This window comes from Phytophthora cinnamomi (assembly GCF_018691715.1).
Source record: "Phytophthora cinnamomi strain GKB4 chromosome Unknown Contig27, whole genome shotgun sequence".
Lineage (NCBI taxonomy): Eukaryota > Oomycota > Peronosporomycetes > Peronosporales > Peronosporaceae > Phytophthora > Phytophthora cinnamomi.
The window spans coordinates 439856-455430 of record NW_027150960.1 but is presented as its reverse complement, the minus strand read 5'-3'; the positions used below and the strand labels follow the sequence as shown (position 1 = coordinate 455430).

The 15575-nt window shown below is 55.9% G+C and overlaps 5 protein-coding genes across 6 annotated transcripts; 2 read left to right on the top strand and 3 right to left on the bottom strand.

The window, feature by feature from the left end:
* Positions 1-1050: 1050 nt before the first annotated feature.
* IUM83_03941 (Homoserine O-acetyltransferase) lies at positions 1051-2184 on the bottom strand (the record flags this gene model as incomplete). Its single annotated transcript, XM_067927975.1, has 1 exon — positions 1051-2184. One exon carries the CDS (start codon positions 2182-2184, stop codon positions 1051-1053), a length of 1134 nt encoding a protein of 377 aa, XP_067793818.1.
* Positions 2185-3254: 1070 nt separating this feature from the next.
* On the top strand, positions 3255-4010 carry IUM83_03940 (Electron transfer flavoprotein subunit beta; the record flags this gene model as incomplete). Of its 2 annotated transcripts, none has more annotated exons than XM_067927974.1 (1): positions 3255-4010. In XM_067927974.1, the coding sequence occupies one exon, from the start codon at positions 3255-3257 to the stop codon at positions 4008-4010; it is 756 nt and encodes a 251-aa protein (XP_067793932.1). The 2 variants fall into 2 exon arrangements, with proteins under 2 accessions (XP_067793932.1, XP_067793933.1); XM_067927973.1 differs by having other exon boundaries at positions 3516-4010.
* A 594-nt stretch (positions 4011-4604) lies between these two features.
* IUM83_03939 (Peroxisomal acyl-coenzyme A oxidase 1) lies at positions 4605-6623 on the top strand (the record flags this gene model as incomplete). Its single annotated transcript, XM_067927972.1, has 1 exon — positions 4605-6623. One exon carries the CDS (start codon positions 4605-4607, stop codon positions 6621-6623), a length of 2019 nt encoding a protein of 672 aa, XP_067793688.1.
* A 958-nt stretch (positions 6624-7581) lies between these two features.
* IUM83_03938 (Sulfate Permease (SulP) Family) lies at positions 7582-10335 on the bottom strand (the record flags this gene model as incomplete). Its single annotated transcript, XM_067927971.1, has 1 exon — positions 7582-10335. The coding sequence occupies one exon, from the start codon at positions 10333-10335 to the stop codon at positions 7582-7584; it is 2754 nt and encodes a 917-aa protein (XP_067793689.1).
* Positions 10336-11519: 1184 nt separating this feature from the next.
* On the bottom strand, positions 11520-12659 carry IUM83_03937 (Arabinogalactan endo-beta-1; the record flags this gene model as incomplete). Its single annotated transcript, XM_067927970.1, has 2 exons — positions 11520-12393; positions 12454-12659. 2 exons carry the CDS (start codon positions 12657-12659, stop codon positions 11520-11522), a joined length of 1080 nt encoding a protein of 359 aa, XP_067793937.1.
* Positions 12660-15575: the final 2916 nt, after the last annotated feature.

The window sequence follows — 15575 nt, the reverse complement described above, 5'->3', positions numbered from 1 at the left end:
AGCTAGAAATGAAGCGTCCGCTGTGCAGAAGAACGATGGGTAGAGGCCTGCGGAAGATCATCGTGTACTTCAGCTGGGGGTTCCGGTGATAATACCGGTACACGGAACTCAGGGTGCGGCACCGTAGCTCCTGTACCGCGTGCTGCGAGCAAGCACCAGCCGTGATTCACCTTGATCGTCTCCTCGATCACAAAGTCCAGGTGAGGTGGCGATAACGCTGGGCGCACACCTTGACAAACTTGAAAGCAGCTTCGGCATCCAGCATACAATGCGCAACGTCGACGCCGGTGGCAACCCCGCCGTCGGCCAGCAGGGAGCACTTGGCGTCGATTAGTTGGTTGTTGGCATTGCGAGTGGGTGGCATCAAGTCGTACGATAGGGATACCAAAGCTAATAGCTCGGTAGTGTGGATGCTCGCAGAATCCGTCACGAACGGCACTGGCTGGAGTTCTTGGCACTGCTTTGCTTGGCGCAGAGTGTGCCGTGTTGTGTTAGATCGATGTTGATGAGCGGATGAAAGTAACTTGTCGTACCCTTCCGGGACCTGCGAGGTGTGCGGGGGCTTCCGTTCGGCGTGTTTGACCAAGTCGAGGTAGATGTCTCCGTCGAATCGACTCGAAGTTGCTGAAGTTCCAAGCCCTGGAACTCCAGAGATAAACGACTTATCGTGTTTGGACGCAGTGATCACAAAGTGAATTCCTGAGGGATACAAGCAATTCGTGTCATCGTCAACGAATAGCAACATCAATTTCATTCGGGGAGCAAGCAGTCCCATTTGATTATCCGGCCGTCCTGACGTGGCCATGAGTCTCCGCTGCTGGTCGCTGACCGAATCGTCTTCATCATTGTGAAGCGATTGGGCCCCGCGACAGGAACGGAGTCTCTCTCTAGGCTGCTGCATCCTTTATACACTCTCACTCTCGTAACTCTCAGCTGGCGTACCGACCTGCCGCCGCTCTGTGGGGCGTGCTGTGGGCAGCCAGCCGAGTCTGCATCTTGGTTTCCTGTATCCAGATCTCTCCATCCTCTCTCCTTCTTTCTCCTCGCTCTTCACTCCACGTGCTCAGCAAGGAATCGCTTGGTGAGTGCGCTGATCTCCTCCTGACCCAGCAGGAACCCGTCGTGGCCGTGTGGCGACGACAGCGCCGCGAACTGCGCGTTGGGCAGTCCGTCCGCGATCTGCTGCTGCTCCTCCAGCGGGTACAGCACATCCGAGTCGATGCCGATGACCAGCGCCGGCTGCGACAGCGACGCCAGGGCCTTCTGCAGGCCTCCGCGACCCCGTCCAACGTCGTGCGTGTCCATCATGTGCAGCAGCGCCAGGTACGAGTTGACATCGAAGCGAGACAAGAACTTCTCCCCCTGGTACTCGAGGTACGACTGCACCACGTAGCGTCCGTGCTTGGAGGCCAGCGCGTCGTCCGGGGCTGGCTGCTCCTCGCAGCGTCCGAACTTCTCGGCGTACGCGGCGTGGGTGCGGTAGCTCACCATGGCGATCTGGCGGGCCAGCGCGAGGCCCGTGTCCGGCCGCGCGGACGGCGAGTAGCGCCCACCGCGGAAGTTCGGGTCCATGTAGATGGCCTGGCGCTGCAGCTCGCTGATGCCGATCTGCCAGGCCGAGTGCTGCGCGCCGCACGCGATGGCCACGAAGCTCTTGACGAAGTCCTGGCCCTGGAAGGCCCACTCCAGCGTCTGCATGCCGCCCAGCGAGCCGCCGACCACCGCCTGCACCTGCTTCACGCCCAGCCCGTCCTCCAGCAGCCGGCGCTGCAGCGCCACGGCGTCGCGCAGCGTCACGGCCGGGAAATCCGCGCCGTACGCGCGTCCTGTGAGTGGATTGACGGACGTGGGGCCCGTCGAGCCGTAGCACGAGCCCAGCACGTTGCTGCACACGACGAAGTACTTGTCCGTCCACTCGGGCGTGACCATGGCGTCCCAGTACTGGTGCGCCAGCGAGTGGCCCGTGAGCGCGTGGCACAGCACGATCACGTTGTCCCGCGCCGCGTTCAGCGTGCCGTACGTGGTGTACGCCACCTCGGGCGCCACGAGCTTGTCCCCCTTCTCCAGGTGCAGCGTGCCGGGCAGCTGGTACACGCCCGACGCGGCGCTCGCGTGCGCGTTGTCGTTGTACTCCTCCTCGATGTACTCGCCGCAGGTGGGCGCCACCTCGGGCGCCACGGACAGAAGGCGGCGAGGGAGGAGGGAGGAGCGGAGGGGGGAGGACGCGGAGGCTCGTGACACGCGGCGCGCGGCGCGGTGCAACATGGTGCTGTGCTGAGCTGAGCTGGGGAGGGCGGAGGAGGCGACGGGAGGCGCGTGCTCTGTCTGCTCGGGCGCAAATCGCGGAATGGCTTGACTCTCCTCCACCACCGGTCCGGAAAAAGAGTGTGGCCGGTTCGAAAGGGCGCGCAAGGAGGCGGTAGTACTTGAGGAAGTAATTTGGGATTAATAATACCAACTTTAATATTCGGTGGCATCTTGATATCAGTCGTATTGCTGCCAATAGACGCGTGACGGCACTACTTCGGATAGCTATGACCCCTTCTTCACTTCAATCTCATCCGTAAACGTAGTAGACTTCTCAGCACTTCGCACACTTTGGGATGCCGTGCTATGCCATTCCATACCATCACTGCAATCGACCTTACTTTTAGTAACACAGACAATATTTGAATGCCCTGCTGGTAATACTATTCATTTTGTTAATACTCTTGTCTGTGTTAATACTAATATCCTGACATTTCAATTTGTACTAAACCAGGATTGAAAATCAGCGTGCAGCTGCGTCGACTGTCGAGAGTGTGGACGACGCTCCGAAGAAACCGTTGCGGTGTGCGTCGGTAGACTCGGACGTCGGGGTGATCTTGGTTTTGCCTGGTGCGTGGCAAAGCGCTGGGACGCAGAGCCCAACGGCGGATTGGACGTGTGCAGACCGATCCGTCCGCTTCCCATCGCCGCATACATTTTTCAGGACATTTTCGAGGTATCCTGGGGATGGGGACGTTTCCAAAAAGTGTCCTCCGTCCGCTTCCCCCCTCCTAATCTAGCCTCTTCGCCCAAACTCGCGTGCGCCACCCAAGTTTCAGTGATGGGTGAAGCCGCCCGTCGTCACCGCTTTGTCCGACCCGACGGGATCCAAGCAGCCTTTTTCCGCCAATTGCGGCGCGGCTCGCTCTTCAAATGGGGCCTCCGACCTCGGACCGCACATTATCGGATATCCTCCCCGTCCGGCAGTTAAGATCGATAGTAGAGCCATGAAGGTGCTGGTGCCCGTGAAGCGCGTGGTGGACTACGCCGTGAAGATCCGCGTGGAGCCCAAGGGCGTGGACCTGAAGAACGTCAAGATGAGCATGAACCCCTTCTGCGAGATCGCCGTGGAGGAGGCCATCCGCCTCAAGGAGAAGAAGCTGGCGAGCGAGGTCGTGGCCGTGTCCATCGGCCCCAAGCAGAGCCAGGAGACGCTGCGCACGGCGCTGGCCATGGGCGCCGACCGCGGCATCCACATCACCACGGACATGCGCACGGACCAGGAGCTGCAGCCGCTGGCCGTGGCCAAGCTGCTCAAGGAGGTCGTGGCCAAGGAGGAGCCGCAGCTCGTCATCTGCGGCAAGCAGAGCATCGACGCCGACGCGGCGCAGACGGGCCCCATGCTGGCCGGCCTGCTGGACTGGAGCCAGGGCACCTTCGCCTCCGAGGTGGCCCTGGAGGGCGACGCCGTGCGCGTCACGCGCGAGACGGACGCGGGCGTCGAGACGCTCAAGCTGGGGCTGCCCGCCGTGGTCACGGCCGACCTGCGCCTCAACGAGCCGCGCTACGCCACGCTGCCCAACATCATGAAGGCCAAGAAGAAGAAGATCGAGACGCTCGCGGCCGACAGCTTGGGCGTGGACCTGGCGCCGCGCATCGAGGTGCTGGAGGTCAAGGACCCCGCCTCCCGCAAGGCCGGCATCAAGGTGGCCAGCGTCGACGAGCTCGTGGACAAGCTCAAGAACGAGGCCGGCGTGATCTAGAGACGAAGCAGCGTAGTGTGCTGCGGACTCGGACTCGCGGTAGCTAGAACAGCTAACGAATGTCAGTAACCTGCTGTGATCTTTTGTCTGTGCTGGAGCTAGCTGCCTTCGAGTCGTCAATTCTTCTGGTCGGTATCTTGTGCAGGTGGCGTCTTGTGTTGAGGAACGGGGTGTGCGTGGCGATGAATTCGCCGGTTTGCGAGAAGCTGTAGGCATGAACTCGAATTCGACCGTCTAAAGCACGAGATGCTGTTGTTTTGCTAACACGTGATCGATCGCAGTAATCTACCTCGAGGCTCGATCGTGCCGGACTGGCGTAGCGGCTTCAATGCCCGACGCTCGAGATTCGCAATGCTGGAACAGGAAAGGGTCCACCTCCATCGACTGGCGTGTAAACGAAAGTGACAACATAAACAGCAATGGCAAGGCGTACATGCGCATGTATGTAGCAATGGTTGACAAGCCCACTTCAACTTGAAGAACCAATGACAAGTAAACACTTCAAAGGCTGCCCGCCCTGCTCAGCGTCGATCTCTCTCCGCATTGCCCAACTTGCTTCATAGCGCATCGACCACCATCGATTCAATCGAAACCATGTCCGTGGAGTTGAAGGATTTGGCGCCTCTGCTGCTGCAGCGCGAGCGGAAGTCGAGTGAAGGAGTCGACGTGGAGCTGCTGACCAACACGCTGCGTGGTGGCCACGCTGCCAACGTCCGCCGCAAAAACGCTGAGGCCGCGATATCGCATCACGTGGTGCTCTCGAAGCGCGAGGCTGCGTTCCAGAACCACACGGAGCGATACAATGCCGCCCTCGAGAAGACCTACCACTACGTCAAGCTCATCCAGAGCAGCAAGGTCGACAGCGACGACCAGCAGATCATGTACGACGCCATCGGAGAGAAGCTGCCGATCCAAGTGCACCGCTCCATGTTCATCCCAACGCTGGAGAACCAGGCGGACGACGAGCAGCAGGCTCACTGGCTGCCACTCGCTACCTCCTACCGGATTCTGGGCGCGTACGCTCAGACGGAACTTGGTCACGGATCAAACGTGCAGGGCCTCGAGACCACAGCAGTGTATGACAAGAACTCGCAGGAGTTCATCATCAACTCGCCCACTCTAACGAGTCGAAAGTGGTGGCCTGGTGGGCTCGGCAAGACAGCCACACACGCTGTCGTGCACGCCCACCTACGGATTGATGGCGAGCACAAGGGCGTGCAGGCCTTCATCGTGCCGCTCCGGTCTCTGAAAGACCATAAACCACTACCCGGAGTGGAGGTGGGTGACATTGGTCCGAAAGTGGGCTTCAACTCACTCGACAATGGCTATGCGTTGTTCCACAACGTCCGCATCCCGCGACGCAACATGCTCATGCGCTATGCCAAAGTGCTGCCGGACGGAACCTTCATCAAGCCGCCGAGCTCCAAACTGGTGTACCTCACCATGACGCAGATTCGGGCGTACTTGATTCTGAAGCTTGGGTTTGCTTTGGGGGCTGCCACGACCATCACGACGCGCTTCAGTGCCGTTCGTGTGCAAGGTCGTAAAGCGATCGCGACTGCAAATGACCTCGCGTTGACAAATGAAAACCCCGTTCTGGACTACCAGAACCAGCAGCACGCGCTTTTGCCATTGGTGGCGCTGTCGTACGCAGCCAACTTCGCTGGTCGTGCCATGGTTGACATGCACGACAAGGTGCTGGCGATGGTTACAAGCGGACAAACCGATTTCGCTGCCCAGTCAGCTGAGCTACACGCCATTTCATCCGGGTTAAAGGGGTGGCTAGCAGACCGCGTGAATGATGGCATTGAGCACTGCCGTCGTCTCTGCGGTGGCCACGGTTTTTTGCAGTCCAGCAATCTTGCCCACATCTTCGCTGAGAATGTCGGGGCCTGCACTTTTGAAGGAACCGCTGATGTTTTGGTTCAACAGCACGCGCGCTACCTCTTGAAGGAGCTCGGCAGTATCAAATCTTCTAACCCTCGAGGCACAGAAGCTCCTGCAGACTTTTTGAGTCGCAGCGACTTCTACTCCAATCCAAAGTTGCGCTGCAGCGCGAGCAACGCAGCAGATTTTGGCAGCTTCATGGTCCTGATTGAGGCATTTGAGGTCCGTGCAGCTCGATCTGTGCGAAAACTTGCTCATGCGATGAAAGCGTCCGGAGACAACGCGAACGCGTGTATGATGCAAATGACCACGGTGTCCACGCACCACACTGAGCTGCTGCTGCTCAAGTCGTTCATCTCGGGGGTTAGCTTGTTGCCTGTGGGCTCGACCAAGACTGCTGTGACGCAGTTGTGCCAGCTCTTCGGTGTGTGGCTCCTGGTCAACGGAATCGGAGACTTCCGTCGTGACGATTACATCTCGAGCTCGCAGGCCGACCTGGCGCACCAACAGCTTGCCAACTTGCTGCCAATGGTACGTCGCAACGTCGTGCGCTTAACGGATGCTTGGGACTTCAGTGACTTCGAGCTCAATTCGGCTCTTGGTCGATTCGACGGAGACATCTACCGCGCTTTGGTCAAACACGCCGAACGCGAGCCCCTGAACGCCTCGCAGGTCCCGGAAGGGTACGACAAGTACCTCCGTCCGCTCATCAAGTCCGCACTGTAGGTCGCGTGGCTGGTTTTCGTTTTAGTGTTCATTGTGATGCGGGTCAAGATCAATCAACCGTGGAAGAGCAATTTTTTAAGCCAGCGAAGCAGGAGAGTTGGCACAAGCTCTCATTTTTGCGATTCTCGTGGCTATTGGTCATCGCGGTTCATCGTCCACAAGAAATTGTTCGGCAGGTGGATAACAAGGTAGCTGTGGATGATCAGCTTTTAAAAAGATTACCTGATGATCTTGTTCTCAACGTCGTGAAAGCTATGATCTAGTCCAAGTCAATATCGTAGCCAGACTGTCTGACTACGCTATTGCACTTGCAACAATCAAAGATATGTTCGAGGCAGCAGCTGTGTACCTGAAAAAGTGAACATTGTGAGTTGTCGATGTTTTTTTCCCTTGAGATCGATAAGGAGTGCGTTGAATAAGTATCAAGTAGATTGGTCGCTGTGGCCCCCGCCCCTTTCGTACCCTTCATGACGTGCATCACACCGAAAGAAATATGTGACGACCGTCTGCGTCCGCAGCCATTACACTGCTCATGCGTGCGGTGCCGCTGGTCACAACAAGCATTCCGAAAGTGAAGCAGCCACAACTTCGCCTGCAGTCTAAGTCGGCGTTATTGACCTGATTGATTCAGTCTATCACGCATGGCCCATCGCTAGGCCAAACAGGTTTACGTGAATATAAAATTTCCTTTCCACGCAATATGAATGTTCACCCCATGCCCAAAGCTACGCTGGAGTGGATGGCATTTTTAGTAACTTTTGTATCCATCGTGGCATTTTAGTAAATGGGCAAACGAAAATGCAGTTTTCCCTACAAAAAAGCAAATGCTTTCCTTCGACGCCGTCTTCTTTGCCGTCGACTACCTTTTTTATATTGATTTGCTATTGCGCTATGGTCATTTATGTCGAGAGAAATGTAGTCTATCAGATCTGTGTATGTGTTCTTGAGTCGTGGCCGACTACTTGTAGAGCAGCGACGACATTTGCGAAACGCGCTTACTCGAGTGGCGGAAGCGGGCAGCCAAACGCACGTTGATAAGTTTGAGTACCGCCACTGCCGTGTGGGGAGCCCGCGCCTCCAGCGCCTCCATGGCTGCAGCTCGTAACCGTAACACCACGCAGTCGGATGTGGCGAAGTATTTGTACTCAGGGTCCATGCCACCAACGTTGGGTGTGATGACGGAGCCTGGCCCGATCTTTAAAAGCCGCGATTTCGCTGTCGTAAACGGCGTCCACTGGGATTCCTCCGGCATCACGAAGGACAATTTCCGTGCGTTGAAGATTCTCTCATTAGAGTCGTCAACATCATCCTCATTCTCGTTGTGGCGACTATCGCTGAAACCTCCGCCGCTACCCTCAACATCGCCAACGCCAGAGTAGCGAACACCGGGGATGTTGTTGGCGTTTGAAAACTCGGAATCCATGACGAAGTTCATGTATCCGAAGCAAATGAAGTATGTGTCATCACGTAGACGCTCCGGCACGAGCTGGGAGCCATTTGGCACCACAACGATGTCCAGGTAGGCAGACAACGGGAGCAACTTCTGGTAGTTTGCCGTACCGTCATGCTCGGGGGATGCGGCCATGAAGCTTTCCCAGAGTTCAAGTTGGCTCTTGCGCTTCCAGTCAGACAGAGAATTGCCGACTCGAGGTGTTACGGGTGCGGTGCAAATGTGGTCGGGTAACAACTCGTTTTCGCAAATTTCGAGGGCAATATCCACATCGCTACTCAGTAGATGCACGCGCTGCGAGTAGTGATTCTGACGCAGAGCGAGCTCAATGTCCGGTTTCAGTCCGCAGAAGTAGATGTCGAACATGTACATGTCAGCGAGCGTGGACGCCTTGCGGAAATTAAGTAGCGCTGTAGCGTCAAAGCTAGGCACGAGTCCAAAGTCAATAATCACGTACTGCAGCTTGGGGAAATCAAGTGAGTGAACCCGCGTCTCCATTCGCTCGAGGATGTTGACCGAGGTGCCGAAGAACAGGTATCCTTGCAGTCGCAGCACGAAAATGGCACTTCCTTCAGCATCCAGGAATGCCGTCTGCTCTGGTGTGCGATCCACAGCACTACGGGACAGTGCCCCGGTTGTCTCGTGGTGAACACAACCCACCTCATGGATACGCCAGATAAGTTCGATCATAGAAATTATGATACCCATTGCCACACTCTCAAGCATTCCTATGATCAGGAAACTCGACGTAATGAGCACAACCGTCGCCTTCTCAATTGGCTTCAGGAAGTGGAAAGGTGTCACCAAGTACGCCTCTAGGAAATGCAGCCCAACACTGAGCAGCAACCCGCCGAAGATGAATTTGGGCACGAATTGCAGCAAGCGAATACCCACCATCCACAAGACCGTAATCAGGAAAGCGCACACTAACGCGGGGACCTTTTCGTGAGCCTCAAACTGCTTCATGATGCCCATAGCGGAGAGGTAGTGGCATCCGCCACAGCACCCCATTAATCCACTCGCAAGGTTGGCAAGTCCGATCACGCGCATTTCGTTATCCGGCGAGATATCGCGTCCAAACAGCGTCGACAACGAAGTCGTAGCCACGCTATACTTGAGCGCGCCTAGAATGATAAGCGACACCATAAATCCCATGCACTCGTGCGTCAAAGTGTGCCAATGCACGTGCTTGAAATCGATCTCCGCCCACGGATACCACATGGGCGTCTGTGCCACCACAATGGGGTCCCACGAGAACACCCATCCGTCTTTGCCCAGCTTCTCCATGCTCGCGCCCCGTATCGACGCAATGACCTGAAAGCCCACGAGCGACATGGCCAACAAGCACGGGAACGAAATGGCCACGGGGAACTTCAAGTACTGTCCGAGTCGTGCAAAGCTCGCGAACGCCACGGCGGGCAGCACGAGCATCTGCACGTCCCACGTGAAGAAGTCCCCGGTCAGCGCCTTGCTGGAGGCCATGTGCACTCCGTTCTTCATGAGCTGCGCCCCGATGCCCGAGAGGAAGCCCGCGATCACCGGGTACGGCATGTAGTTGGCGATAGACGTGACCCTGAAGAGCCCCATGAGGAAGAAGACGAGCCCGAGCAGCATGGACGTGATGGCCACCATCATGACGGTGGTGGGCACCACCTTGTCCAGGTCTCCGTGCAGGTGGTCCGAGATCTTCTGGGCCATCTCGGCCATCACGGGGGCCACGAACACGTCGATGGAGCCCAAGGTCCAGGGCGCGCAGCTCTGCCACGCCAGCACGATGGACAGCACGGCCGTGCCCAGCAGGTTCATGTCGATGAAGTGTGCGATGACCGAGGCCAAGGGGGTGCCGTGGCCCACCAGCACGCTGGCGCACGAGACGGCCAGCGTCGAGGACAGAAGGAAGGCGATGACGCCCGACGTGCCGTTGACCAGCACCTCTAGCAAGAGGCTCTTGAGCCTCTGGGCGTCGAGCCGCTCGGCCGAGGGCGGCGATTGGCCGCTGACGGCCACGGAGAAGGTGATCTGCGTGCTGTGCAGCGCGCCGTATTGGCCCGGGCGGCTGCGGCTGCGGCCCTGCGCGGATAGCAGCAGGCCGTGCTTGGCCGCGTCCTGCACGCTGCGCACGCGGCGCATGAGCTGCTGCTTCTGGGGCGCGGGCGACGCGAAGGACGACTCGGACGACGTGTGGTGCGGCGCGGCGGGCGGCGTCAGCAGCGGCGCCATCTCCACGCCGCCGCGCTCGAGCGGCAGCGCGTCGGTCTCCATCGTTCTGGCGGGTGGTCTGATATGACAGTGGGCTCAGGACCGTTGTTGTAGCGTCGCCAAGCGTATGAGAAAAGGACTTGGTTTTTGTATACGGAGGCGGGGGGATATGTTGAAGTTTTGGCGTCAGAAGTTTGCACACCACACTGCGGCTGGCGAGGCTTGGGGGAGCCGGGAGAGAGAGGAATAGGGCGAGGCTGCAGTGAGCTGCAAGCCGTTGAGCCTCAACTTGAGGCGCGGCGGCATTGGGCGTATATGAGGGTAGGTAGTGACGACTCTTATATAGGCGTTGAGTGACGCGGCGGGCGTGGCGGATGGGAGAAACACAGTGGGACCACCAAGATGGCTACATTTAGGACTGCATTGCTGGCGGAAAATGAGCGCTTCCACAATGGCTGCGCACTCGACTGCGTTGTGGTTGTGGCGGATCCCAGTCGGGAAGAGGAAACCTTTAGTGATCTCGTTGCCCAACGACAGGATTTCTAGGTCGACACCACCGTCCGTGTATGATTTTAGAGTTGAGGTGACGTAGGCTTGCAGGTCAACCGCGAGTGTTGAGACGGACGAGTCGTCCAAGGACGAAGGGATGGCCTGGGCGGTTGGGTCGGCCCAAGTGTCGAAGAAGTGCATGTCCAAGTAGATTTCGTACCCCGCCTTCGAGAACCGTTGGGCCAGCGCCAGTGTGTAGTCGAGATCGTAGTTGCCGGACGTCCAAATGCTATTCAAGTTCGACTACGGTGAGCTTTTTGCTGCAAGATCTTTATAAACGTACCAGGGTCGTACGGTACGGCGTCCATGCCTCCAGCGCCAAGAATGGTCTCGATGGTAGTCGTGTTGCCCGAGCCATGGCCGGTCTCCATTAGGTCAACAAACAAGTCGTGAGTCACGACTCGTGACCCTTAGTTAATGCAGCAGTCGTGCCAAGTGTATTTGCTGCCAATGCGCCGGCAAACAACAGTGCTGTCTTGAGGAACATGGCCCGCGGTGATCGAGCCGGCATCCATCTGGAATTCTAATAAAGCTGTCTGGATCCCACCATGAACAACCAGACATCGAGTTGAAGTTAAGTGTTCAGTTTCAACATTTAAAAAATGTTGAATAGTAACAGTTCCCCATTAACCGAGTACATGTAGAAAATGTTGAGTTTTCCCAGTCAATGGATCCGTTTAGTCTCGTCATAATCCCGCCTAGGCAAACATGTTGACGGACGCGAGCGCCGTAGCGCGTGTCTCCGGTGAATAGCTCCAGTCGGCATCAAACAGTAGCGCCGACTTGCACGAGCTACCCAGACCCGGCACCGACAAGTACGCAGGCTCCCAGTAGAAAATGCCACCTCCGAGGCCATTCGGCAGGCCTTCAAGCACTTCCTTGATAGCGTTCACCCACTGGAACTGACCCATAGGACTCACCGGGTAGTCCGCACTCAACGTCACGTTCTCACACGCTACCGGCCAGGCGGTCTCCGCCACGTAAATGGGTTTGTTGTAGTCGTTGGCGATTTGGGTCAGCGAGGAATTGAGCGCGTCGATCGTGGCCTCTGCACCGTAGAACGGGTAGAACGAGAAGCCAAGCACGTCCACATCGTCCGGAGTCACCGCACCATCGGTAAAAAGACTCGTGAAGAACTTCGAAACATGACCATAATCCCATCCGTTGTCCACGTGAACCATGACCCGGGGTTGCTTGGTCCCTGCCTTCACAGCATCGGTGACGCCTTGACGTGCCGCCTTCCACAGCGTTGCAAATCTATTGTTGTTACCAGTGTTGAGTCTTCCCGTCGGCCAGAGGAATCCGCAAGTGATCTTGTTGCCCAGCGACACAATGTCCAAGTCAACACCGCCGTCCGTGAAAGCCTGGAGAGTCGAGGTCACATAAGCTTGCAGATCATCAGCTAAGGTCTCCACTGAAGAGCTGTCCCAAGCCGCAGGCGTTTCTTGGTGTCGGGGGTCAACCCACGTGTCGGAAAAATGCATGTCCAGGTAGATCTTGAACCCTGCCTTGGAGAACCGTTGGGCAAGCGCCAACGTGTAGTTGAGGTCGTAGTCGCCCGACGTCCAGATTCTATTCCACATGAGCAGGGTGAGATTGTTATTAACGGAACAGGAAAAGAGATTAGCGTACCGGAGACGCACGGCATCCATGCCGCCAGCCCGGAGGATATCCTCGATCGCTTCCTCCTTGCCCGCATTGTTGTACCAAACCACTCTCTGGTTATTTTCCGTGAGGCGAACGGACGACAAGTCGTGGCCCCGGGTCAACGCCTGCGCTCCATAAGCCGCCGCCGCCATGCACACTGCAACCCCCAGCAACGTCTTTCGGGTGAACATGGTTCAGAACGGAAATGGTTCGGAGGCGTTGAGGGTGCGAGCACTTGATCATGCTAACCCAGAGTAAACAACAGCGGCAACTCTTGTCGACGTTATGCAGGCTGCGTTGACGCCTGCCACACATGCGTACTGTATGTCCATACATGTGTTGGATCTGTCGCGGTGGTGTTGACGGTTTCCCATCTGGTATGGGCCACACCGTTTCTCACCCTACCGGTACTGTACTTGCAAGTTTTATTGTGGTTTGCAGATATTTTGTCGCTCGGATTTAGGGCTTAGATCGATCTCTGAGATAAAATAATTCGAAGACATAAAAATGCGAGACGGTAGTAAATCGACCTCCAGGCGTAGGTAAATCGCACCACCTCTTCCTACTTAACATAACGGGCGCATCGTTGGTTCTCAGGACACCGAGGTAACGTCGCCGGCTACTGCTACTCCGGTACGGCTCTATTGGATGTGTTTAACGGCTCATTAGCTTCGTCTGTGAGTGCACGTGCGGCTCCTGCATCACTGGGCTTTCCGCTTCTCTTTGGCGCGAGCTGCTCCCCGCCATGTAAGACCACATGTTGATGTTACGCTACCATTTTACTTTAGGAAAAGCGTTTCGTGTGAACTGCTGTAGCTCCTCTAAATAAAATGTAGGGTGCGCTTTCACGTACTTTCGAACACGGGTAACCACGACACTCGGCCAACGCGACGAGCGGTTAGTTCGATCTCCTTCATCAACCACACCATCGGTCAAAAACAACTTGTACCAACGTTGCAGTGTTCGCACGTTAGGCCAAAATATATCGCTAACATACTGCATACAGATTCCATACACATGCATAAGAAAAACAGCTCGTCAACGGTAGTCGATAGAGTGCATGCTGCACTTGTGCACGATGAAGGTTTTCGGAAACTGCGGTGCTTCGACAGATCGGCAGCGCGATCTGCCGACCACTCGTCAAGTGTCCAGATGTAAGTGTCCAATTGCACGTTATATATATAAAAAGAGGAGCATTATAATCCGTACACAGCCATCGCGATTTAAAATAAATCGGCCCGAATTGCGTTTTTGGATCGGCAATTCGACCACAGATAGCGTAAATCGATATCGATATCGAGGCTGGCGATTATAACTTGGAGGATTTAATGGCCATCTGTTTTTATATCGGGCGCCAGAAATTATAATTCGGGCAAAACACTAGGTGAAAACGACAAACACATTGCAAAGTATAATACACACCAAGGTGCAAATGACTGGTCAATGCAATTTTTAATATAAGGCTACGTTTTCTGGCGATTTCACGAAAGAGCCATGACTTGCATAAACATCCGGAGCACTTGTCAGGCTATTTGCAAACCCGTGCTACAGCATCTTGGAACTCCACTATGTAATAATGTGCGCATGCACCCAAGGACGAAATAAAGCACATTTTTCACGTCTGTAAGCTATACAATGTCGTTGCGAATGCGTTCATCAAGTATTACAGTAGACCCACGGCACTTCATTGCATGAAGCTGTCGAGCAAATCGCTACATGTTGCACTCGCCGTCGGCTTGCATTTCAGCGGTGCGGCTTGAGTGGCTATGCAGCGAACTTTGCGACCCCCGTGATGACACCAGCGCTTGCTGGCGACCATGGGTGGTTCGTTCTCGTGGTGGCGCGCGCTGGAGGCTTCTCTCCGTCGACTGGGGCCGTCTTCACTCCGGAATTCGCGCCGCGCCGAGCACCCCTCATCCTTCAACCTCTTTCGTTCCGACAGACTTCTCTTACCATGGAGCCCACCGCTGTAGTGGCCACCTCGATCTCCGGCAAAGTGTACGAGGGCGTGATCTCCGTCGTGTCCTACTTCGCGATCGACTACACGTCCAACTGGAACTGGCATCTCGAGGATCTTGGACAGCTCATCCCGGTGAGGCTGTGGGCTACCCGTGCGATTCATTTTCAATGTGAGATCTAACAGCTTGTTTCGTGCTATCACAGACCACGTCCACTTAGTCGACGGGTGGTCGACTTCTACTCTATGCACTGACCTGCTCAAACGAACCCCTTTGCAGTTTGGAGCAAGTGGTCAACTTAACGTACTCGCCGACGTGTTTGAGTATTCTAGTTGACGGCGACGTCGTTGTCGCCATTCATAACCTATCTTGATAAAAACAACTTGATTCAAAACTCTTGCTAGTGCTCGGTGAATTCGTTGTTTGCCAATGCAGTTCTACCAATGGAGGTGTATATTAAGTGGTATGCATATTTGTAAAGTCGAGTTCGGCGAATCTGCGATCGTGTGGCCGTCGTGAGTTCGCTGAAGGTAATCGCGACTCTAGGCGCTCTATTCAGGCACCAGCAGCCCGAAGTCTTGGACGTCCCAACTCAAGAACGACGACAAGAGCGGCGTGAGCATGTGGATGAGTAAGTGGCCGTGATGTCGAGTAAGTTGTACGACTGCGCTCTTCTTCTTCAGTTGAGAGTTCCAGAGGAAATTCGAGAGTGAAGAACGGTGAGCAAGACACACCGAGGCTTGATGAATCCATTGAGGCATCGATGTGGATATCCACCGTTGTTTTTATTATCAGCCAGCACTACTACTGTCAAACGTCCATTTCACATATTATTCTGTTGATTTGCGGGACGCAGTTTGCAACCGTGCTGGGGTTGAGCATATGGTCTTCGCATTAGGATACTTGCGCGCACAGGATCTTCCTTCGATTCCTAGCGTTTGATTTCACGCGGGGCCCTAGTTGGTCCACTGCGGGACCAGTGGACCGAGGTCTTGGATCTCCCAGCTCAGGAACGTGGACAGCGGCGTGCTCTTCACGACTACTGCGAGCAAGTCGCCGACAGCGAGGTCGATCTTGGCGATGTAGTCGAACGTGTACCCGAACATGGCTGTCGAGGTCGTCGGTATACGAAGCAAATGGAGGAATGAT